At 42.3% G+C, this 23532-nt stretch overlaps 1 protein-coding gene across 1 annotated transcript; it reads right to left on the bottom strand.

The window, feature by feature from the left end:
* Positions 1-2530: 2530 nt before the first annotated feature.
* On the bottom strand, positions 2531-21835 carry WDCP (WD repeat and coiled coil containing). The gene is made up of 4 exons (XM_075201364.1): positions 21728-21835; positions 16491-18408; positions 5360-5471; positions 2531-4839 (listed from the first exon to the last, which is right to left on the bottom strand). Exons 2-4 carry the CDS (start codon positions 18387-18389, stop codon positions 4676-4678), a joined length of 2175 nt encoding a protein of 724 aa, XP_075057465.1. The 5' UTR covers positions 18390-18408; positions 21728-21835; the 3' UTR covers positions 2531-4675.
* Between the last annotated feature and the right edge of the window lie 1697 nt (positions 21836-23532).

Raw genomic sequence — 23532 nt, 5'->3', positions numbered from 1 at the left:
TGGATTGACAGCATAAGATATGGCCAGCCCAGACCAGAGCTTGTTGGCGTGAGTGTGGGGAGATAGGAGACATCTTTTTCTGGAGTTGCCTCGTGTTCTATGGGCGGAGGTGTATACCTTAACATCAAAGGTCACTCAAACTCTGATTCCCAATTCTCCGGAAGTGGCACTTTTACACTTTTTTTACTCCACAAGTTTTAGGAGAACGGTATTTCATAGGTCACATTTTCATAGCTACCCGTGCAGTGATAGCCCAAGCGTGGAAATCTACGACCTTACCTTCCATAGCCAAAATAAGTTCTAAGGTTCAGTTAAGCTGTGATATGGAAACTATGGGAGTGCCTTATACCCCTTCTGCCTCCTCTCCCATCAAATGGTTTGACTGGAATCAATGACGCCAAAACTCTGGTCCAGCCAGATGCTTTGAGTCCCCCTTTAAATCTGTTGCAGTAATATCGAGAGATCGCTCCCCATGCAGTAACTTGCATGAGCCGCAATTTGTTAGGATATTTAGATTTGTACTTTTTGATTGTATCGATATGTACTGCCTGCCTTTCTCCTTCCCTCTCCCCCCTCAATCCTTGTATTTTAATGTGTATTTTCTTTGTACCCTGTAATTAAAAGCTTTAATAAAAATCATTATTGAAAAAAAACAAAAACCTATGGTACCATCTATAAACACAATTATCTTCCCCTTATTGATTGTCATATGATTTCGTCGCCTACATTGTCTGCAATATCTTCTGAAGGGTACGTGACAATGACTTTGAATTATAGTTTGCATATTTGAGTAGGACCTTTAACCCAACTTATAGAAAATGGATTTTTATTAAGTATGTAGCCACAACTAGGCACCAGAATAGAGGGAAAGCATCAATACGTCACTTTAAAAAGAGAACGATTAATACCTGCAGAAATTAAGTCAATGTTGTTCTTACGTTATGATCCTTGGCAGTATATAAAACCCTCATCTGGTGCAGCATACTCAATACTCTGATAAGGAATCGTTGAGGGCCATAGAGATTGTGCCCAGAGTAGACACAGCATTCGTAGAAAAAAAACTATATGGACCATAGTCAGAGCCTGTCCACTGGTCTCTATAGGATTTAATGATCCTTATTCCAAGTACCTGTTATGCGGTGTTCACCAAGCAGCAGAATGAGCCATGAGTGCAGAGATAGTACTATATGTACCGGTTTTTAGACTACTGTGTCACATTCGGGTCATAAGTTGATGAACGTTGTAGAGCCCCGTGTTTTAAAGGTGAACGGACTATTTTTGTAAAAGTTTTTCCCATATAATTTACAGAACCTATAAGGAATATATTTATGTATGACATTCATACAGAAAGGCTTTTATGGTAAATTAAAGCAGCACCAGAGTTTTGGGATCTCTAATGACCACTCATGGCTGCCAACCATGAGCAACCAACATACCTTCCCCCAGTTTACATATGTTGGGATGACCAGGTGACTGTTCAGAAAAACCCTTGATCCACCAACAGTTCCTCCCTAGTCGAATGTGTTCGTCAACCCAGAGGCATCCAATATCCACTTACCACAAAATAGGCCTGTCGGATGGCCAACCTGATCCAGAGGGAGAAGACATTGCATCCCTTCCTATGGTGCCAACTTCCAAGAAGTGAAGTGCTGCCTCCTTACATTTGTAAGGGCCAGGGCGCAAGGATGGCACTGCCTGTTGGACAGAAGCTAGGTAGACCTACAACAGAGCTGGCAACTCAGAAACCATCTTGGCCAAAACAGTTGCTCGGAGAAAAATGACCTTCTAGGTGAGAAACCATAAGGACACAGAACAGAAGGATGGCTGAACGTGGCCCTCTCCTTCTAAAAACACTAACCCAAAGTGCTCAAAAAAACCCAATAAGGCCTAAAACTCTGAGACAAGCCAATTTCCAGGCTACGCTGAGGAAGAGAAACAATTGAGGAGCAGTAGAACGGGTATATTATACTGAATCAGTCTGCCCAAGGATAGAACATAAAAACAGATTTACTTTCCTGCACATAATACAAACTAAGATAGATTTTAGGTTAGTGGCCCTTAAGATACAATCAAAATCCCATCTCTTGTACAGTGTGTCCAGTACATCTATTAGTTTATAAGTCATTTTTTGGCTGCCTCATGGGAATGCAGCCTATCAATTCTTTTATAGCCGTCAGAGACATCATTGGTGAACACACGTCCTCGGTGATGTCACTAGTGAATGGATAGCTGCATTCTCACAATACAGACACAACAGAACTGCTAACGAGTCAACTTTAATCAGTACACCCTGCATAACCGTAGAGCAACTGGACACCCCTCTCTCTCTCCATATAGCATGTGGTACAGTTATAACAAACCTTGACGTCATCATTTTACTAAGGTACTTATGAAACACAAGCCTAGTCTGTTTGCCACAAGATACTGCAGTACTACCATACAGTAATATGTAAGAAAATACTCCAACACACTGAGAATTGTGAAATAATTCCGCATAGAGAAGACATCTGCACGTTTGGGTTGGATCACCGTTGGATCACCCTAGGACAGCTTTATTTATGAAATGACATACTCCGGAACCACACTCGTTTCTTCCCCCTTACTGGGGTGCTTAAGTCTGATGGAAGAGTAGGGGGAGGGTGTCAATCAGAAGACATGGATCGGAAGACAGCAAATATCCAAACTAGAAAATCATTACATGACTAGTACATTCAGTTACATTCTCGTAGTGGATATATTGTTATATTCATATGATAAAAAAAAAAACAGCACCATTCCTGTAGTCACAATCACCGCTGTCTTTGTACCGTTTATGCCCTGCCGCATGAACACTGGCTTGGTGGGCTGAAACCCATTTCACTCAAGTTGTTAAAGTCAAACTACAATCCTTATCATTTTTGGCCTGGCTGTGATAATACAGACTCAAAAGGGGTAGATTAACTAAGCCTTCTAAAAAGGAAAAGTGAGAATGTTGCCCATAGCAACCAATCAGATTCTAGCTATCTTTAGGTAGTACATTCCAGAACACGATACCTAGAATCTGTTTTGGTTGCTATAGGAAACACCTCCCCTTTTAGAAGCTTTGATAAATCTATCAGAGTCTTAGATGAGGACACATGAACCTGACCCATTTCATCCGAGAAATATCGGTCTGCTCCTAAACCCAACACTGTCTGGTCCATTAATCAGTGGCTGCAAGATGCTTCTTATATATAGGTTAAAAAGTCAGTGCTAAATTCAGAAGTAAACTAATCTCTCCTAGATGAACTGGGTCACGTTGACATCTCTGCCTATTACTTATGACCGTGTCGGGTCTGATTGTGTTCCTGAATCTGCGATTCTTTCAAAATCGGAGTAAAATTTACCTTTGAAATACCTCGAGCCTCCTGTAGCTCAATATTAACCACAACGTAACCCATCTGTAACTAGAAACAAACAACATTACTGCTGAGGCATGAGCCACAGAGTGCCTCATGATCTCTCTCCGTTCCTGGTAAACTGGCATTTGGATACTTGTTACAGCCTAAAAATGGCTGTCTCCACTGGAGGTAATTTACAAAGCACCCCCAATGCAAACTGTAAAGTGCCTGGGGTTTTGAGGCTTGCGCCTCAACGTATGGAGGAGAATAGGAAATATCTGAAGGGCAACGTTAAGGTGACCAGCCTCCTACCCCTCAAGTACCCCCTTTCAGACAAAGAAATGTAACTTTCCCCCTAACAGAATGCTCAGTCTCATATATGATTTTTATTAATCATGACTGCTTGGGCTCAGGGCATGAGCACTCTCTTTATTGCTAGACCTAATAAATGGAGAATGAGACCAGATCTCTGCCAGCTCAGAGCTGGGGCAAAAGTTAAATCACGTTGAGGAATGGAAGTGGCCATGCCAGGCTGGTCACGCAAACGAAGATGCATCTTTTCCACCCCTTTAAACAGAAATTTCATTTCTGCTCTGCAAAACAAGGACAAATGCAGCTACTCTGTGCTTCACCACAAAACCCTTCACTGCAACCCCTCCCTTCTGCCTGTACAAGCCGCTGCCCCTCCGCAAACCCGCCCACTGTGCTCCATGAGCCTATGCACCCCGAAATCTAGGTCTATCTGAACTAATTGAGGGGTGCAGCTGACCCAAAAGTGCTTTTGAGCTGCGGCCGTTTTGTATTTTGTAACGGACCTCCACTGTAGATGGCAGATATAGTCTTCTACAAGCTCCAGCATATATTCATTATTCTGCAGGTACAATCAGGAACATGCATTTGTTTGTTTTTTGAAACAAAACATACATACTTCATGCGTGTTAACCAGCACTTCTGTGTCTAAAGATAAATACTGCAAATACTGACAACAGTCAGTAAAATCACATTACAAACACTGACAATGGACTATAAAAATGAGCAAATCTCATCCATATTAGTGGATCTATTGAAATCTCTTATTGGCCGGTTCTCAGGCTCTGAGTCGGAGTGATCCAGGTTGTGTATTACACTAAACACTGGGATAACATCCCAGCAGCACCGGAGGTAAGGATTCCGTACAGCAGCCTGGGCGTCGTAGCAGCACTGTCTGCGTTTCTGACATTTTTATATATATTTGAAATAAATATTTTAAATTATCCTGTAGAAGTGGGGTGCTTGTGCCCCAAGTCCAGTAAACCGTTAAACCGCACAGCCGTACGTTAAGTAATACTGCTGGGGGGCTCTGCGTGATAGACGCTGTCTGCATTCAGCGGAGAGGGTGGCAAGCTCCTGGCATCTCTGATATACAGTTCCTGATTGGCTGAAAATGTTAAAGGGATGAAGCCTTCGCTGTCTGCTGTCAGAGTAATCCAACAAGAGGAACCTAAAAGAATGAAAGAAAAAAAAAAAGAGTTCACATCGCCCCCTTGACACACTGTTACTGATTTATTGGGCTATTGATTGGAACATGGGAAGTTGGCCACCTATTATAATGCAGCGTTAGATTGCTGTGCAGCAACCAGAATGAATGGACTATGTGTGTGTCTGAGCAATTTGTCAATAATGCTGCAAGCCACAGATCAGTGAGTCTTCCCCGAAACTCTGACGTGTCCGGGTGACTTGGTCCAGGTTCCATTACCCCATGTTTTTTTACGGAGGTGCAGCTGTTAAATGCCACATATATATATATATGTTTTACAATTACTGGCACATAAATAGCTATACCGTGTAAATAATGATAAAAAGTGTATTCTGTGCACTGTATAAGCTATAAGTACAGGTAACTTAATACCAAACAAATCAAAATGGAACAATACTATAATAATAGGGTAGGACATTAGAAATGTATAATTGTTGTGGTCCATTTTTCTATGGGAAATTCACAAAGGTGATTCTGAACTCACCCAACTGCATCTCTACAAGTGACAGACAGAAGAGCTCCTGCAGGGTGTTGAGACGCAGTTTGTTGTCGCAGAGCAGGATACACTTCTTTGCCGGAGGGCGGTCCGAGTGGTACTATTGCAGTCAGGAGAGAAAACGCGGAGTTAACGGTTTCATACATTTAAAGGGAACACAATTATTTATTTTTAAATACGATAAAGGATTTGCAGAACTCTTCTTGTCGAGTAAAACACGGGTGCCCTAAGGTTTACAAGAGTTCTTGCTCAGAAGCTGCCACTTGTTACAATAATTTACCTTTGAGGGGACTCTTCCTTTGGAGTCTATGACTGGTACTTCAGTCTCAATATAACATGAAAAATAGCATGTAGTTTGTATGTAACCTCAAACCCTCAAATACATTCCTGTACAGTCATACGAAAACTAACTCATTGCATGTTCGGTGGGAGAAAAATGAACTATTACAGAAGTTATATACTGAAGTGTACTTGCTAATCCAGATTATTATATAGTTAGTAAAAGAAATAAACAAATAAAACCACCTCCAGTGTCCCGAAGACCAATGGAGTGAAGGGTGTGTAGGAGAACAGGGTGATCAACAGTATCAAAAGCAGCAGAGAGGTCCAGGAGAATGAGTATGGAGAAATTACCATCAGATTTAGCAGTAAATAGATCATTGGTCACTTTTGTGAGAGCACTTTCAGTGGAATGTTGGGGGCGGAAGTCTGATTGCAGAGAGTCGAGAATAGAACGAGAGGAGAGAAAGTGAGACAAGCGTTTGTACACGAATCGCTCAAGTAGTTTGGAGGCAAAGGGGAGAAGAGAAATAGGGCGGTAGTTGGAGAAAGAGGCCGGATCGAGAGATAGTTTCTTTAGAACAGGTGAGATGAGCGCATATTTATAGGTGGATGGAAATGTGCCAGTGGAGAGAGACAGGACGAAGAGGTGAGTTAGAGGTGGGCATGCAGTGGAGGAGAGGGGGCAGAGAAGTTAGGAGGGAATAGGGTCGAGTGGACACGTTGTAGCGTGAGATGATAAAATGAGTACAGAGACTTCATTTTCAGTTACTGGAGAGAATGAATGAAAGGGTGGATTGGGGAGTGTAGGTAAAAGTGGGTAGAGTGAGTGGAATTTGGCATGAGGAAATATCTTGTCGAATGGTGTCAATTTTGTCTTTGAAATAGGTGCAAAATCATGGGCAGCTGAGGGAGGAAGGAGGAGAAGGAGGTGCAGGTGGGCAGAGAAGTGAGTTGAAGGTGGCAAAGAGGCGACGTGGGTTAGAAGACTGGGTGGATATTAGAGATTTGAATAATGTTTGCTTGGCATTTGAAAGGGCAGTGCTGTAAGAAGAAAGGAAGAATTTATAGTGGAGGAAATCAGGATAGGAACGAGATTTCCCCCAGTAGCGCTCTGCAGGGTGGGAGCACTTCTGCAGGTAGCGGGTCTGTTTGTTGTGTCATGGTTGGGGTTTGGATCGTCGGAGACTATTAGTAGTAGCTGGAGCTGTATTGTCTAGGGCTGAAGTTTTAATATAGAAAGAGGCAGCCTGAATAGGACAGGACAATGCAGTCATTGGAGAAAATAGATGCTTTAGTGAAAATGAGAAGTAGATTGGGTTAAGAGTACTTAGGTTTCGTTGTGTACGTGTGCATTTAGGTGCAGGGGAAAGGGCATAAGGTAAGGTGACGCTGAAGGAAAGGAGGTTGTGGTCAGAGAGTGAGAAGGCTAAATTAGAGAAACTAAAGATGGAGAAGACACGGTCAAGGGAGTGTCCATCACAGTGGGTGGGAGATGAGGTCCATAGGGAGAGACCAAAGGAGGAAGTGAAAGAAGTTTAGTGGTAGAAGAGACAGTGGGATTATCAATGGGATTGTTGAAATCACCTAGTACGAGTGTAGGCAGGTCAAAGGATAGAAAATAAGGGAGTCAGGCCGCAAAGTTGTCAAGGAATTGGGAGGCGATAAATGACATTATTTATTATTATTCTGTGTGTTTATTGAACGGGATTCGTTTTTCTGTGTGTTTATTAAGTGTTTTTTTTTTTTTTTTCCTTCTCTCTGTTAGAGCTAGTGGGTGTGGTTTAATTGCATAGTTGATACAGCTGGTTAGTGCAAGCTCTATTTAACAGGAGGTAGCAAGCGATTTCATTGAGCTTGTGATTTCACTGCTTTTTTGATTTCAAGTGCTGTTTTTGTTTAAAGTGTGGAGTTGGTTCCATTAAGGAGTTGAATCCAGGAAGGGGTTTAATCTGGTAAGTGGCTAGGAAAGGCTAGTACTAAAGTTCACTGTAGGCTATAAGAAGTTAGGTTAGCCATAATAAGATGAGTAGTAGCAGGCTTGATGATCTCACTCAATGCATATCTTGTCATATGTATGCACACTTGGAGCAAGTGTTCCAAGGTTTATACCTCTGTGAGAAATGTGAGCAATTGGTCTCTTTGGAAGCCCAGGTAACTGATCTAAAGCAGACCATTGCAACATTGAGAGACATTGCCAACCTGGAGCAGAGTTTACAGCTCACCGTTGATGCGTTAGCTGAGCAGGGTGGAGCAGAGACAGAGGAGGATGCACAGGTAGGCAGCTGGCTAACAGTTACTAGGGGTAGCAGAGGGAGGAAGAGGCAGGCCAGTTCTGAGCTAGGCAATCCCAGCAGATTTGCCAGATTGGATGAAGATACTGTGGAAGGCAGTTCAGAATTGGTAGAGTTGGATGACACTGCTTCCTCTAGCAACCAGGGGAATGGTCTCTCCAGCACAGAGGGGACCAAAGTTACTCAGGGACCCAGGCAGATTGTGGTGGTAGGGGATTCAATTATTAGGAAGGTAGATAGGGCAATCTGTTACCGGGACCGTGCATGCCGAACAGTGTGTTGTCTCCCGGGTGCTCGGGCTCGGCATATTGCGGATCGGGTGGACAGATTGTTGGGAGGGGCTGGGAATGACCCAGCGGTTTTGGTGCATGTTGGCACCAATGACCGAGTTAGAGGAAGAAGGGGTGTCCTAAAGAATGATTTCAGGGACATAGGTCGCAAACTTAAGGCAAGGACATCCAAGGTAGTATTTTCGGAAATACTACCTGTGCCACGCGCTAGTCCAGGGAGGCAGCGGGAGATTAGGGAGGTTAATGCGTGGCTAAAAGATTGGTGTAGGAAGGAGGGTTTTGGATTCTTAGAGCACTGGGCTGATTTCTCGGTCAGTTGCCATCTTTATTGTCGTGATGGATTGCACCTGAATGAGGAGGGGGCTGCAGTGCTAGGGGAGAGGATGGTTAGAAGGTTGGAGGAGATTTTAAACTAGGCTCCGTGGGGGAGGGGCAAGCAAGTATTTATGGGATAGACATTGAGAGTAGTAAGGAGGAATTTAACAAGAGTAAAGGGGGTGGAGAGGGGGGAAAGGGAAGCATAGCCGATAAGGAGCGGCCCTTTTTAAAGCTAAAAGAAATACCTAAGGGAGCCAATAGACTTAAGTGTATGCTTGCAAATGCAAGAAGCCTGACAGGTAAAATGGGGGAGTTAGAACTAGTAGCAATGAATGAGCAGTATGATATTATAGGTATTACTGAGACCTGGTGGGATGATACACATGACTGGGCAGTCAACTTGGAAGGCTATTCTCTCTTCAGGAGAGATAGGGTAAATAAAAGGGGAGGAGGAGTATGTCTTTATATTAAGCCAGAATTAAAACCAAGTATTCAGGAAGTTATATATGAGAATATTGGTGATAATATAGAGGCATTGTGGGTGGAAATATCCAGCGGAGGAAAAAGTTCAGAGAAGTTTCTGATAGGGATATGCTATAAACCGCCAGATATTAGTACGATTGAGGAAGCCCAACTTCTACAGCAAATTGAAAAGGCTACACAACTAGGTCAAATTTTAATTATGGGGGATTTTAATTATCCGGACATTGATTGGAGTACTGAGACCTGCGGTACAGCTAGGGGAAATAGGTTTCTGAGCACGCTAAAAGACCATTACATGTCCCAATTAGTTGAGGAACCAACTAGGAACCGGACTATACTGGACCTAGTAATAACAAACAATGTAGACGTAATATCAAATATTCAAGTAAAGGAGCACTTGGGAAACAGTGATCATAATATGGTCTCATTTGAAATTAGTTTCCAGAAACAACAGTATAAGGGATCAACTAGGACTTTAAACTTTAAAAAGGCAAATTTTAATATGCTAAAGGAGTCTATAAAGAGCATAGCCTGGGACAAAGCCTTTGAAGGAAAAAATACGGAAGAAATGTGGGCTGTCTTTAAAATGTTGTTGGAAACATACACGTATAAGTTCATTCCTATAGGAAATAAATGTAAAAGAATTAAGTCTAAACCAATGTGGCTAAATAAAAAGGTAAGGGAAGAAATGCAAAGGAAGAAGCGTGCATTTAAATTGTTTAAGTCTGAAGGGTCAGAGGAGTCCTTCCATAGGTACAAGGAATGTAATAAAACATGCAAAAAGGAAATTAGATTGGCTAAATTAGAAAATGAAAGGCACGTTGCAAAAGAAAGTAAGACAAACCCCAAAAAGTTTTTTAAGTATATAAATGGCAAAAGGATTAAAAAAGATAATATAGGACCACTAAGAAGTGAGATGGGTGAATTGATAAATGATACTAAGGAAAAAGCAGAGATATTAAACACGTTCTTTTCTTCAGTATTTACCAGAGAGGAACAAATGGCAGGAGTAATACATAAAAATGGAAATGAAACCATGCCATTAATTAATACTTGGTTGTCAGAGGAAGAAGTCCAAAGGCGACTGAAGAATATTAAGATAAATAAAGCTCCAGGTCCAGATGGCATACACCCAAGGGTCCTTATGGAATTAAACTCGGAAATAGCTAGACCGCTATTCTTAATTTTCAGAGATTCAATCTCATCTGGCTCAGTACCAAGGGATTGGCGAATAGCAGATGTGGTGCCGTTGTTTAAAAAGGGGACGAGATCACAACCAGAGAATTATAGACCTGTAAGCCTGACATCAATAGTGGGGAAACTACTGGAAGGTATTTTAAGGGACAGTATTCAGGATTACTTGGTACGCAATAAAATTATTAGTGGGAATCAACATGGATTTGTGAGGGATAGGTCATGTCAAACTAATCTAATTAGTTTCTACGAGGAAGTTAGTGGGAACTTAGACCAGGGCAGGACAGTAGATGTGGTCTACTTAGATTTTGCAAAGGCCTTTGATACAGTGCCACACAAGAGGTTGGTTTACAAAATAAGGGAACTGGGTCTAGAAATCAAAATTTGTACTTGGATCGAAAACTGGTTAGAGAATAGGGAACAGAGAGTTGTGATAAATGGAACATTTTCTAATTGGTCAAAGGTCTTAAGTGGAGTTCCTCAAGGTTCCGTGCTGGGACCACTCCTTTTTAATATATTTATTAATGACCTTGGTGATGGTTTAGAGAGTAAAGTTTCTATTTTTGCAGATGACACTAAACTCTGTAAGGTAATAAAATCAGAGCAAAATGTAGCTTCTCTACAGAGAGACTTAAATAAACTGGAGGATTGGGCGGCTAAATGGAATATGAGGTTTAACACAGATAAATGTAAGGTTATGCATTCAGGGATCAAAAACAAGAACGCAATCTATAAATTAAATGGAATTAATTTGGGAGAATCTATAATGGAAAAGGATTTGGGAGTGCTCGTAGACAGTAGACTTAGCAATAGTGCTCAATGTCAAGCAGCAGCTGCAAGGGCAAACAAAGTATTGGCATGCATAAAAAGGGGCATAGATGCAAGGGAAGACAGTGTAATTTTGCCACTGTATAAATCATTGGTAAGACCTCATCTTGAATATGCAGTACAGTTCTGGGCACCACTCTATAAAAAAGATAATTTGGAACTAGAAATGGTTCAGAGAAGGGCGACAAAATTGATAAAGGGTATGGAGTCATTAAGTTATGAGGAAAGGTTAGCCAGTTTAGGCATGTTTACTTTAGAAAAGAGGCGTCTAAGGGGAGATATGATTACTATGTACAAATACATTAGGGGTCAATACAGAGAGCTTTCATGGGAACTTTTTACCCCAAGGACCATACACAGGACACGTGGTCATCCCCTAAGGTTAGAGGAGAGGAAATTTCACAACCAGCAAAGGAAGGGGTTCTTTACAGTAAGGGCAGTCAAGATATGGAATTCATTGCCAGGGAAGGTTGTGATGGCAGATTCAATAGATATGTTTAAGAAAGGGTTAGACAAATTTTTAGCGGAAAGGTGTATCCAGGGATACGACCGTTAATTTAAAATAAAGGATAGTAGTGGATATAGGTTAAAAATTGGATTGCAATATTGAGTCTGGGGGGGATTTTCAAAATTGAAACAGATGGGCGGTTGCCTACTCTTGATTAATTACAAATATAAGTGCAGGATCGCAGGAGATCCAAAATAGGTTGAACTTGGTGGACTGGTGTCTTTTTTCAACCTCATCAACTATGTAACTATGTAACAGCAACACAAAGGTGGAGAGGATAAAATAATAATAAATTATCTACACTATATCTCAGAATCACTACTCTCAGACAACTTACCAGAGACAGAAGTCAGACTCATAGGTCTTAATACAGAAGTGGAAGTTGCTCAATCAATTTATAGGCTCATAGCAGGTGCTTGAAAGGGTGGGGTTATCCTGAAAGGAACAAATACAGAGAAAATCCCCTCGCACATTGCTAGATCAGGCCTGTAATATCCTGGTTTTGGATTTGTTCCCTTTTAGAAGATTGGTACCACACGTCTGCTTTCTACTAGACTTATAGTCCAGGACTCCAGGTCCATACCACAAGAAATAGTGGTCAATTAATTACCGAACCACCTAGCTTATCGTCCATCATCATTTATGCTCAAAGCTTGTTCTGTGTTTATAAAAGAGAAATAAGCTGTCAGACAGGCTGTAAGCTGGGTACACACTACAGAAAGTTACTGCAGATGCAATTTTTGTAATGATTTTACCAATGACTGAATGTCCCGATGATCATGCAGATTCATGTGTACACACCAACACGATTTACCTTGAGATCTGTGCTCCCCATCTGTCATAACCATCTGCTGAAAAGATCATGACTTTGTACACTCTGGAAATCTGACTACACTGATGGTCCTTCCTGCATGCGGACACACTTCTACATTTGCCTGACATCATTCAATCGTTGATCGCGATTTTTAGGAAATTTATAAAATCAAATGATACGTTTTACTTTAGTACAACAAAACATGAAAATGGAAGCGTACACACGAATGTGATATCTGACCAAAATGGACTTTTGTTGTGTGATCAGCATGATAATTGGATGAAAAACCTGTAGTGTGTATCCAGTTTTAGTCTGTGACTAGCTGTCTAATTTGTGGTTGACAATTTATTCCGGAGCACAGTACACTCTATGGCAGGCTTGGCTAACCTGTGGCACTCCAGGTGTTGTGAAACTACAAGTCCCAGCATACCCTTCCAGCAATAAGCTGCTATATATTGGCAAAGCATGCTGGGGCTTGTAGTTTCACAACACCTGGAGTGCCACAGGTTAGCCAAGCCTGCTTTATGGCTACCAGAACCTATCTTCTAGAAAGTCATCATGGGAATTGCTTTATAAATCTACTCTCCATCTTCTCTTATACCACTTTCATACTGCCGCCCCGGCAATATCCCGGGTTGTTAACCCGGGATATTGCCGGGGCACAGGGCAGTATAGATAACAAGATTCCCGGGTCGGGCGGGTTCATACTGCACCTGCCCGACCCGGGTTTTAGAAAAAAAAAAAAAGTGTAAAAAAAGTTTTTAATTAATAAAAAATACATAACAAATGTTTACTTGACTTATTTTCAGCCAGCGGTGTCTCCGGTGCGTTGCCGGCTAGCAGGGGGACCTCTGGGTACTAAAATGACGTAATTTCTAATGGACTAGAAATGACATCATTTTAGTACCCAGAGGTCCCCCGGACAGCCGGCAACGCACCGGAGACACCGCTGGCTGAAAATAAGTCAAGTAAACATTTGTTATGTATTTTTTATTAATTAAAAACTTTTTTTTTTTACTTCCACATTTTTATATTTTTTTACAGTATGAATGGTGAGACCCGGGAATTACACGGGTTGCACCATTCATACTGCAGGCGAGCGGGGTCCAACCCGGGAATTACCCCTCGCAAAATCCCGGGTCTAAGTCCCGGGATTTTGTGGTTGGACTATTCATACTGCACCAAGACCCGGGTTTTTCAGCGTGCCTCTGCAAAAACCCGGGTTTTTGGTGCAGTATGAATGGGGTATTACTAGCCAGATGCAACTGCGAATACAACACTGCAATGCACCGATTGTATCTTCACCAATCTGACATAATTGCCCGAGCTGCAAATCCAATGACTGCATGAATGTAAATCAATTAGCAGCCAGACAGAGCGGGTCTGGACAGTCACATGACTGCTGCCTCCCATAGCAGTCACGTGGCCGGTGATGGCTGTAGCTAAGTTCTCCTCTCAGTCTACAGTTATTTCCAGGGGTAATAATTGGATGGCTTCTGCTTAATGTACGTTCTTACAAGGGAAACAGTCTTATGGATGTGTATTTATGAAGACTCCGTACTAGATCATTCCGATATACAGCGTTGTACTATTATTCTCTATTTCTCGTTATATGTATACAATCAATCGAGGATCAAAGAAGGATCGGTGTGTGTCAAAATTCCTGTATTTAAGTATTTTAGTCTTTTCATTTGGGCGATATACAGCGCTGAATTATTCACCACAGAATGCAGGTTGTCACATTCCTCAAACTCTACATAGCTGTCATTACAAAAATGACCCTGGTTAAGATGTGCAATAGCTCTTTATTATCCTCATACATTGCTGTGTAAAGCTGGGTACACAATACACAGTTTTCATCCAATAATCGGCTAAATCAGCCGACATATGACCGCTCGTTCAAAAGTCGGGTCAGTGTGTGCAGTGACACGATGGTCGAAAGTCTGCCCAAATGGACGATTGTCGCCTCATTTGGTTGGTCGAACCGTTTAATATTTTCGTTCCAATCTCGTTTCCGTTGTGCAGTGTGTATAAAACTTCCGACCGATCCACAACAGTGAGTATGAAATTACAGTCATTGCTCACGACAACATGGCTGTAAAAAGTCGCTAAAGGGACGTCCGCTCTTCCCTTTATCGCCCTAAACAAGGCTAGTGTGTATGCAGTCCATGGACCGATCGATCGGAACATCGATGGGATGTAAAATCGCTCGGCATAAAAAGTTGGTTGAAATTTCTGTAGTGTGTACCCAGCTTTACACTGAGCATGCACATAACGATGCAATAGAAGGAAGGCAGCAACCTCAGTTAATCTCGTTAGTCAGTAATCTTGGGAAGAAGCCGCCGCTTCCTCTGAATCAGCTATAACCTCTTCTAAACAGTTTCCTCTGCTTCCCAGATCTATTCATCTGGATTCACGTTAAACGTTTGCGCACAATACAATACAAAGATTCCGAGGGGAAACCAGTAACACAATTACAGACATGACAGCCTAACTGGTGTCCACATCAGAGGTACTTGGTAAATATTCATGGACAGAGGGGTATTTAGCAAATGGTCCTTGGTGAACTTTTACAGACATAAAGGGATATGTGATAAGGACAAGGTCAGTGTGACACCTATAACAGACCCTACGTGAAATCTTTAACTCACGTTTCCCCCATAATTCAGAAATAGGATCATTAACCTACAACTAGGTATGTGATCTATGACCTCACTCCCACTGACCAATACTCATCAGATTGTGTATATTTACTAGAGATGCTCAGGCTCGGTTCCTGGAGAACAGAACACACCCGAACTTAGGGGATCCAAGTACCCAGCTTGGTACTGTCGCGCGCCCTCGGAATTGAAAACGAGGCAAAACGTCATTGTGACGTCGTCGGATTTCGGGAGTTTTGAATTCCTTTTTAAGATCCAACACAGCGAGGGGTGGGAGGGAGGGCGGACCCCTATTTTTCTTTTCTGCCACTGCTGTGTGCCAATGTGTCCTAGATGGGCTAGGAACTGCCGTGTGTTTGAGTCATTGCTCTGTCGCTTACCATCCAGCCAGGTCGTTGCAGTATTTGTCAGAAAGTGTATGAAAATAATATTGTGACCTGCAAGGTGGTCAAAATTGACTGCAAATGACTTGAAATTAGTGTTATTGAGGTTAATAATAATGTAGGAATAAAAAAACAGCAAAATTATGTGATTTTAGCATATTTTAGGATTTTTTCTAAAAAAAAAAACCAAAACACACGAGGGCGGTTTTGCCAAAAGCAAAACAGGAAGCTAATCCAGATACAAAACCAAAACCAGTTCACAGGGGTCAATGAGCATCTATAATGTTTACTTCCACGCACAGGTCTGTTCTGATAGAAGAGGAGAGTAGCAAAGCATTTTCTAACACTTCTGGACAAATATGTATGTTATAGTATGAAAATCCAAGGCACAGAAAACCCAAAGAGAACAGCAACTAGACTGTTAGCTCTACAGCCAAGTCTTACAATCAGATTCATTATCTCGCTATAGTTCCTGTACAATATTTCCCGATTACTTGTATTCTACAAACATACACAGTAAATACAATAATACAAGAATATATTGGTTTTAATATACATTTTATCTTTCTTGCTGGAGGGATCTAGGGACGAGCTGCCTAGTTAGAGTGCAGAATGAGCACAGATAAATAACAAGACAACTAGGAACAGAATAATGGAATACAAATAAGTTATGCAAGAGGGGAATACACAGGATTCCAAAGTACATAAAGGTGTCAGAAGACTGTAATCGATGCGCACAGCAAAGAGCAGTAAGACACATGTTTTATCCTTTACAGCTACATAAAGACATTATTTAGCTAGAATACAGATAGAGCGATAGAGAAAGCCCCAAAGGAAAACTAAAAACTGCTTCAGATATAAAAATCTCACTAAAAATACAGTTTATTCTAAGCGATCGTGGTAATGTACAGTAAAGTCTACGATAATGCTACAGAATTAGAAACCCTGGCCTTATAATCTTATCCCCTCACTTTCCACCAATGTAATCCCTTCAGTGGATAAATGCTACAGAGGGTTCCCGGCAATCAGCCGTACAAATCCCAGGAGTAAACAAATGCATAGAATTACCTGGCATATTATGGTCACATACGGAGAGTCCATAAAAGATGGGTACGAAGAATAAGACTTTCTTCCGTTCTGCGCCATGTCCGTTAGATCCAAGAGCCGCTGCTGTAGGTTTGCCATGTTGCAACAGAGTCGCTCAAGGTTCCGAGACATGTACTGGATGTCCTGGCCAGGGAGCGGGGCGCAGTTCTTGGTTAAGTTGGGTGGTTTGTGGCTCGCCTGGTACTCAAGTTTAGGCGACGTCGGCCTGCTGGCCGGCTTTCGTTGTGCCTCCAGGCCCAGCGTCACAGAGCGATTTTTCGGCTCGGTGTCTAATTTGTGTACGGTCACTGTGTTCTTTCTATCTTCAAAGTCACTAGATGTCAGACTTTGATCACAGTTGTAACTTCTAATCTCCTCTATCAGCTGCTTTTTGCTAAGAACATGGCGCCCAGCGGTGCTACCAGGGATCAACAGCTCACAGCTAGCAGGGGGCTGCTCGTCTTTGAAGAAACTATTCACATATTTCTTCTTCCCATGCGAGAACAAGGATGAGTCGTAACTGGAATGTGCGCTGGGAATGTCTGTCGAAGAAGTGGAAGAGTCTTCGTCAAACATGACCTCCTTCACCATCAAACGGATGATGTACTTATCTGAGCTGGACGAAGGGAGAAACGCTGGATCACACGTTTTCTGCCTCCCAACTAACACCAGCAACATTTTTTCCGTCAGGAAGTACAAGCCTTTCGGACGCTCATTCTTTTCCAATTGGATTTGCTGTATATTGGGCATGTTTGTGGACGTTAATGAATACACAAGGACATGGCTACATGTGTTTGAAGCCACAGCCACAATGTGAGCCCCGAGATCAAAGGCCAACATGTCCGGGACCAGAATCCCAGGGATGCTCACTTTCCGGGTGGAAGTCACTTTTTTCTCAAAGTTGACAAGGATAAGGTGAGAGGAGTCTTGCCCGCTTCCAGTTATGTAGTCCTTATGTTTGAAGTTAAGAAGTGGGCTGAGGTCCGATTTCGTGTGGTTGACCAAGATGTGGGTTAGGTCCAAAGTTCCTGGTGAAGTAATTGGAGAATCTGTGGACAGAGAAGTCCCAGAATCAGTTGACTTTCGCCCAACATCTAGAGAGAATTCTTCATCCATGAGCAGCAAGGCTGGTTGGGCCGAGAACGATATTTCGGAGGCGGCTGGAACATCGAATGCAATGCCGGCATTTAACGCACAGAGCCTGTCTAGAGGAAGCTCCGTGGCCACAGCTACTTGTGAATCAACAGTTGACTCAATAGCACAAATGTACCCACCAACATCAAATATAGGGCAAAAACTACAGGGCTTTAACAAGCTGTTCTTGCTGTCCCATATGTAAGAGTGAAGCGCACTGCTGATTGCAACAACTAAACGGCTACCATCTTTAGTCCAGCAGGCACAGTGTACAACACCAGTGCTTTTAATGTCAGCTTTAACGCTGGCATTGTCGGAGCGTGCAGAATACAAGACCGAGACATCCCGTTTCGTTAATATGACTAATATGTCTTTGCTCGGGTGCCACACACAGCCCTGAGGGAGCACTGGGAGGGGATCTCCGACTTCACACGTCTGAGAAACCACCAACTTATTCTTTTCCGAATTATTATAATACAGCTGCCAAACAGTGACGTGTTTCTTGTGTTGGACCGCCAGCAGAGCTGGGGTGTCCCTGGAGTGAGCTGGACCCCAGTACAGACCATGAACGTGCTCAAACTGCCCGATCACCACAGAATTGCCAAACTTAGGGTCTTCGTTTTGAAGGTGTAAGGCTGTCAGGATGACTTGCTTGCCATCTGTCCAAGCCAAACCGTGCACGGGGTGGATCGCTTGGTACAAAGCATTGAGGCCACTTCTCAGGAGTTTACCCTTTCCTAACTCCATACTCGTGTGCACAAACCATCTGCAGGTACAAATAAAAAAAGAAAAAAAAAAAAAAACTTAGATACAAAATTTTACTTTCTTTGACAAAAGCATACGGACAGACGTTATTCTACACACAGATCCTTATAGCTCTGCACAGTTGCATAAAAGGGGATGTCTACTTTTTGGACAACCCATACTATTTAACTAGCTACAATGAACACCTTCAGTGGAAGCTCCAACCATTATCTGCACCAACAGCTTGTAGAGGCGTTATCGGCGAGGTTGAGCAGGAATTCTAACACCTGACACTGGGGATATGCCTTGTATGAGGAAGCTGATTGGCTTGTAGCAGCTGTCCAATCAGATCACCTGGATTCAGTCTACTGCCTTTGTCAGCGTACTCCCTGGGCATGTCGTCAGGTGCTGTAGAACAGGAGCTCCACTGAAGGTCTACATTGAGGTTCCCGGCTAAACATCCGGGCTTGTCCAAAAGCGGATAACCCATTCAAAACAATGCAAATACTGATTTAAATATTATTTACAGTCTTTTATGCAACCGTCACGACAAAAATTTTAGAGTGCAGCCACCTGAGCTAATAAACAAAGAAGATCATAAATAAATAATAAAGTGTATACTGTGTATTGTATAATATAGGCATGGGATCTCTGATCTGGAAACCCGCTGTTCAGAAAGTTCAGACAACCATAAATATAATAAAAGGACATTATTGCTGCTGGTTGTTGGTAACTGCATACATACAGACATGATCTCCAGAGTGTCTAACCTAAAGTCACTGTGAGGAGCACTGCACAACAACTTAATGAGGGAAACACCAGGGGCAGGAAAGGGAAAGACATGCTTTATGCATCATGCTTTTTTGGAGGAATAAAAAACACTCATCTGGAAATCTGCAGATACAAAGCATTCCAGGTGATAGATCGTTAACTGCTCAAAGAGCACAAGGATAAACAACAACGCTAATAAATAGAAGCTAGAACTAACGTTTTCAGTCTAAGATGGTTAACCGTCATTCAGAACACAGAAGGATGATATAATACATAAATCAGATCTCCGTGACAGTGACTGTAACACAGGAACTAAGAAGACAATGTAAGATAATGACACGGAGTAGAGTACCAGGGCCTGTCACAGCAAACTCAACTACAAACAAGCAGGACAAGGCAACTACTCCTATTTGCATACAAGCTGAAGAATATTATCCTTACCTACTAGAAGTAAAATAATTCTACAGGCAAACAGCTCAGCCCAGTGATTCTACTGTTCTCTGAAGAAAGAGATGCAAGGCAGTGATCATAGCAGCCGATAAGTCAGTTTGCATTATCACCCAACAAGGAGGACATACTAAGCTCTTTAAGCCATCTGGGGATTTTGCTGTCAGGGAAGGGGAGGTGATGAAAACAATGCAGCAGTCCTGAGCAAAAGACTTCTCAATAAAGGTGAAAACTATAATGAGATGACGTTAGAACAATAAAAATAATTTTTTTTATATATATATATATATATATATATATATATATATATATATATATATATATATATATATATATATATAAAATTCTAATAGGCCCTTTGGTATGCATTGGAATCAAACACAGTCGGGGGACATTTATGAAAACTGGGTGTAAGAGGTGCTGTAACCGATAGCGACCTATCACACAAAATCTTTTATTTTGTAAACAGTACTAGAAAGATGATAGATTAAATTACAAAAAATGTTTGCAGTTAGCTATGCACTAATTTCCATACCTGCCAGTCATTATTTGGTGGCAGTTTATAAATTTAAAAAAAAAAAAAAAAAGATTTTAACCCCCCCCTCCAAAAAAAAAAACAACAGAAAAACAACTTAAAACAAACCTTTAACTGGTTGACCAGACAAGATTTTCTGTACGTGGGTTTCAAAGTGTCATTTTTGGGCATACATTTTTCGCACACACATTGTCAGTGGATGTACAGGTTTGATCTTAAAGCTGCACTATTACCTAGGAAAATATTTTACTAACTTGCCCTCTAACCACAGTTTCTTCCACAGTTCCAGCTGAAAACCTAGAGCAGTGATGGGCAAACTTTTTCAGGAGCGCGCTAAATAAAAGAGAAACTTTAGGCGGGCCAATATAATTTATTAAAAAACTCAAATATCGAAATATATAATACAAATTTTAATAAAACCAATGTGATGAATGAAGCTGTGACTGCATTTCTATAAGTTCCTTGTATCCATTTTTTTTTAATTTAAATATAAAAACAAATAATTATACTGTAATCATTTTATGCATATTTTGATGAAATTTTTTAAAATATTGGCGGGCCGGATAGAACCTCTAAGTGGGCCGGATCTGGCCCGCGGGCCGTAGTTTGCCCATCACTGACCTAGAGGGAGGCAAGGGAGAGGACTACAATCTAGAGACTGTGGCTTGTGATTGGTCTTTCCATTCATCACCGTCTTGTCACATTTAAAGATTGTGCGCTTGATTGGCTAGCCAATTCTGAATGTAACAGCCACTGGGACTCTAGCTAGGGGGCACATTAGTAAAATATTTTTTTAGGTGCTAGTAATACTTTAAAAAGCAAAATATCCACAAAGTACTCCTTAAATAGAGTCACTTTTAGCGTACATGATGCTGAAAACTCCCTAATGAATGAAACAAAACATATTTTATACAAAGGATATTGTTTAATAATTCCTTGTAATGGGCTGTTTGTAATGTTACTTCTGTTAGTTCGACCTAAAAATGAACACAAAACATGAACGGGCCATTTTGCTGTAAGTATATGGTCTGTTCCTGTTCATCAGAAAATGGACCATGTACTAAAATGCTGTAAATTATTCCTCCCACTAAAGCACTGAATATAAGTACAGCCCATACATGGATTATTACCATAAAGTTATATGAAGCTGCACACCATCATACTTTGTAGGCTGGTATCAGGCAATATGTTTAGTATAAGCACTGATCAACATTGATTATTAAATTCAACTCAGGTCATTGCAATTGGAAAATCAGAAGGGAAACACAGGAGCAGACTATTCATATCATCACACAGTGACTGGTATGCTATGTTACATTATGCCTAATATATAATCATTCTGCGGCTTTCCAGCAGCTGTAGCACAACAAGTCGCAGCATGCCCTGCGAGTGCATGATTCATGTGACCCTCCATGTAATCTGGAGGGTCACAGTCTCCCTACACCTGCAATAGTGGGTACATACAATTGTCAATGCACCATGACACACTGCAGATACGATAATGCATTCTCTTACAAACTTTATAAGGCATCCTGATCACCTACTGACCATGCACTGCTGCACCAGCCCATTAATAACCCCATCTCACCTGCTCCTGCACACCTCCACCGTCCGTACAACTGCTTCCCGGGCACTGATGTCACGTGACACACACGGCCTCCCGATTGGTCAAGTGTTCATCTTCCGTACAGCGGCGTCCTCCCAGTCTGCGTCTTAGCAACGGGTGCAGCTTTCACTAAACTTTATTGCGATGCATGTAAAGTGTACAAACACTGGTCGCACTACCGGTATATAGATTGGGTGGAAGTTGTTCTCTAGTTATCGTCAAGTATATTGTGCAGAGGAAGTGATAACAGTCACCTTACTAAATCCCTCGTTATAATAAAAATAGAAATGTTATTTCAAATATGTTCATTGTATCAAGGTGCTTGCAGGTTTGCATCTTTCTTTAGGTCACTGGTATTTTAACAAGTGGTCGAAATGGAAATTGAGAAATGGAGGTATGGAAAATATAAGGGAATCAAGTGCGCTAGCATGATCTTTTTTTTTATTATTTAGTTAAACACTTGTCCTGTTTGTGCTTGAATACCCCCTCCACCCAAATAAAAATAATCTGTGTCTGTGCATTCCCATCCATCATTACTGCTGCATCCCTGACATTCCCATTCTTAAGCTACCTCTGGCTTCCCACTTTACCTTTGACCTATGTCCCTGCACCATCTTTTGCCTTATTCCTGTTACCTGTCCCCCTGCACCTTCTTCTTCTCCCCTGTCCCCCTGCACCTTCTTCTCCCCTGTCCCTCTCTCTCACGCGTCCCTCTGCACCTTCTCCCCTGTCCCTCTCACGCGTCCCCCTGCACCTTCTTCTCCCGTCCCTCTCTCTCACATGTTCCCCTGCACCACCTTCTCCCCTGTCCCTCTCTCTCACACACGTCCCCCTGCACCTTCTTCTCCCGTCCCTCTCTCTCACACGTCCCCCTGCACCACCTTCTCCCCTGTCCCTCTCTCTCACACGTCCCCCTGCACCTTCTTCTCCCGTCCCTCTCTCACACTTCCCCCTGCACCTTCTCCCCTGTCCCTCTCACACGTCCCCCTGCACCTTCTCCCCTGTCCCTCTCACACGTCCCCCTGCACCTTCTTCTCCCGTCCCTCTCTCACACTTCCCCCTGCACCTTCTTCTCCCCTGTCCCTCTCACACGTCCCCCTGCACCTTCTTCTCACGTCCCTCTCTCACGCGTCCCCCTGCACCTTCTTCTCCCCTGTCCCTCTCACACGTCCCCCTGCACCTTCTTCTCACGTCCCTCTCTCACGCGTCCCCCTGCACCTTCTTCTCCCGTCACTCTCACACGTCCCACTGCACCTTCTTCTCCCCTGTTCCTCTCTCACACGTCCCCCTGCACCTTCTTCTCCCCTGTCCCTCTCTCTCACACGTCCCCCTGCACCTTCTGCTCCCCTGTCCTTCTCTCCCATGTTTCCCTTCACCATCTTCTCCCGATTCACTTACCAATGCTCCTGAATCCTCTCTCTCATTTATTTTCCTACTTCTGCTTCACCACTTTTCTTTCTCCTGCTGATGTTTCTATTCACTCAGTGACAGGTGGAATGCATACTTTCACTTTCACAAAGAGGTTAAAATATCAAAAGATACATAAGGTGAACGTGCAGCCTGTCAAATATATGTAATGTGTGGCCACACATAACACAGATGTGACAGGCGGCACATAGGGTGTTAAATTAAAAGCAGTGGCAGAAGTAGCAGTATGATATACCGTTGTATACCGGCACACTTCGACCACTGATTTTAACAAAATGCTTTGATCAATGCTAAGCCACTGCCACTACGTAATGGCTATATCCCCTTCATCGAAAGGGCCTTCTAACATCACCAAGTCA

The sequence above is a fragment of the Mixophyes fleayi genome, chromosome 3 (assembly GCF_038048845.1).
Source record: "Mixophyes fleayi isolate aMixFle1 chromosome 3, aMixFle1.hap1, whole genome shotgun sequence".
Taxonomy (NCBI): domain Eukaryota; kingdom Metazoa; phylum Chordata; class Amphibia; order Anura; family Limnodynastidae; genus Mixophyes; species Mixophyes fleayi.
Note: the sequence above shows the minus strand (reverse complement) of the source record. Positions and strands in the feature narration are given on the sequence as shown.

What these genes read in the sequence shown, in the direction of transcription:
- WDCP (XM_075201364.1), bottom strand. Translation starts at nt 18,389, where the DNA reads ATGGAGTTAGGAAAGGGTAAACTCCTGAGAAGTGGCCTCAATGCTTTG. An exon ending in ATGTGACCATAATATGCCAG is followed by an intron (nt 5,472 to 16,490) that starts GTAATTCTATGC and finishes TGACTGCAATAG; the next exon opens with TACCACTCGGACCGCCCTCC. An exon ending in ACTTGTAGAGATGCAGTTGG is followed by an intron (nt 4,840 to 5,359) that starts GTGAGTTCAGAA and finishes TCATTCTTTTAG; the next exon opens with GTTCCTCTTGTTGGATTACT.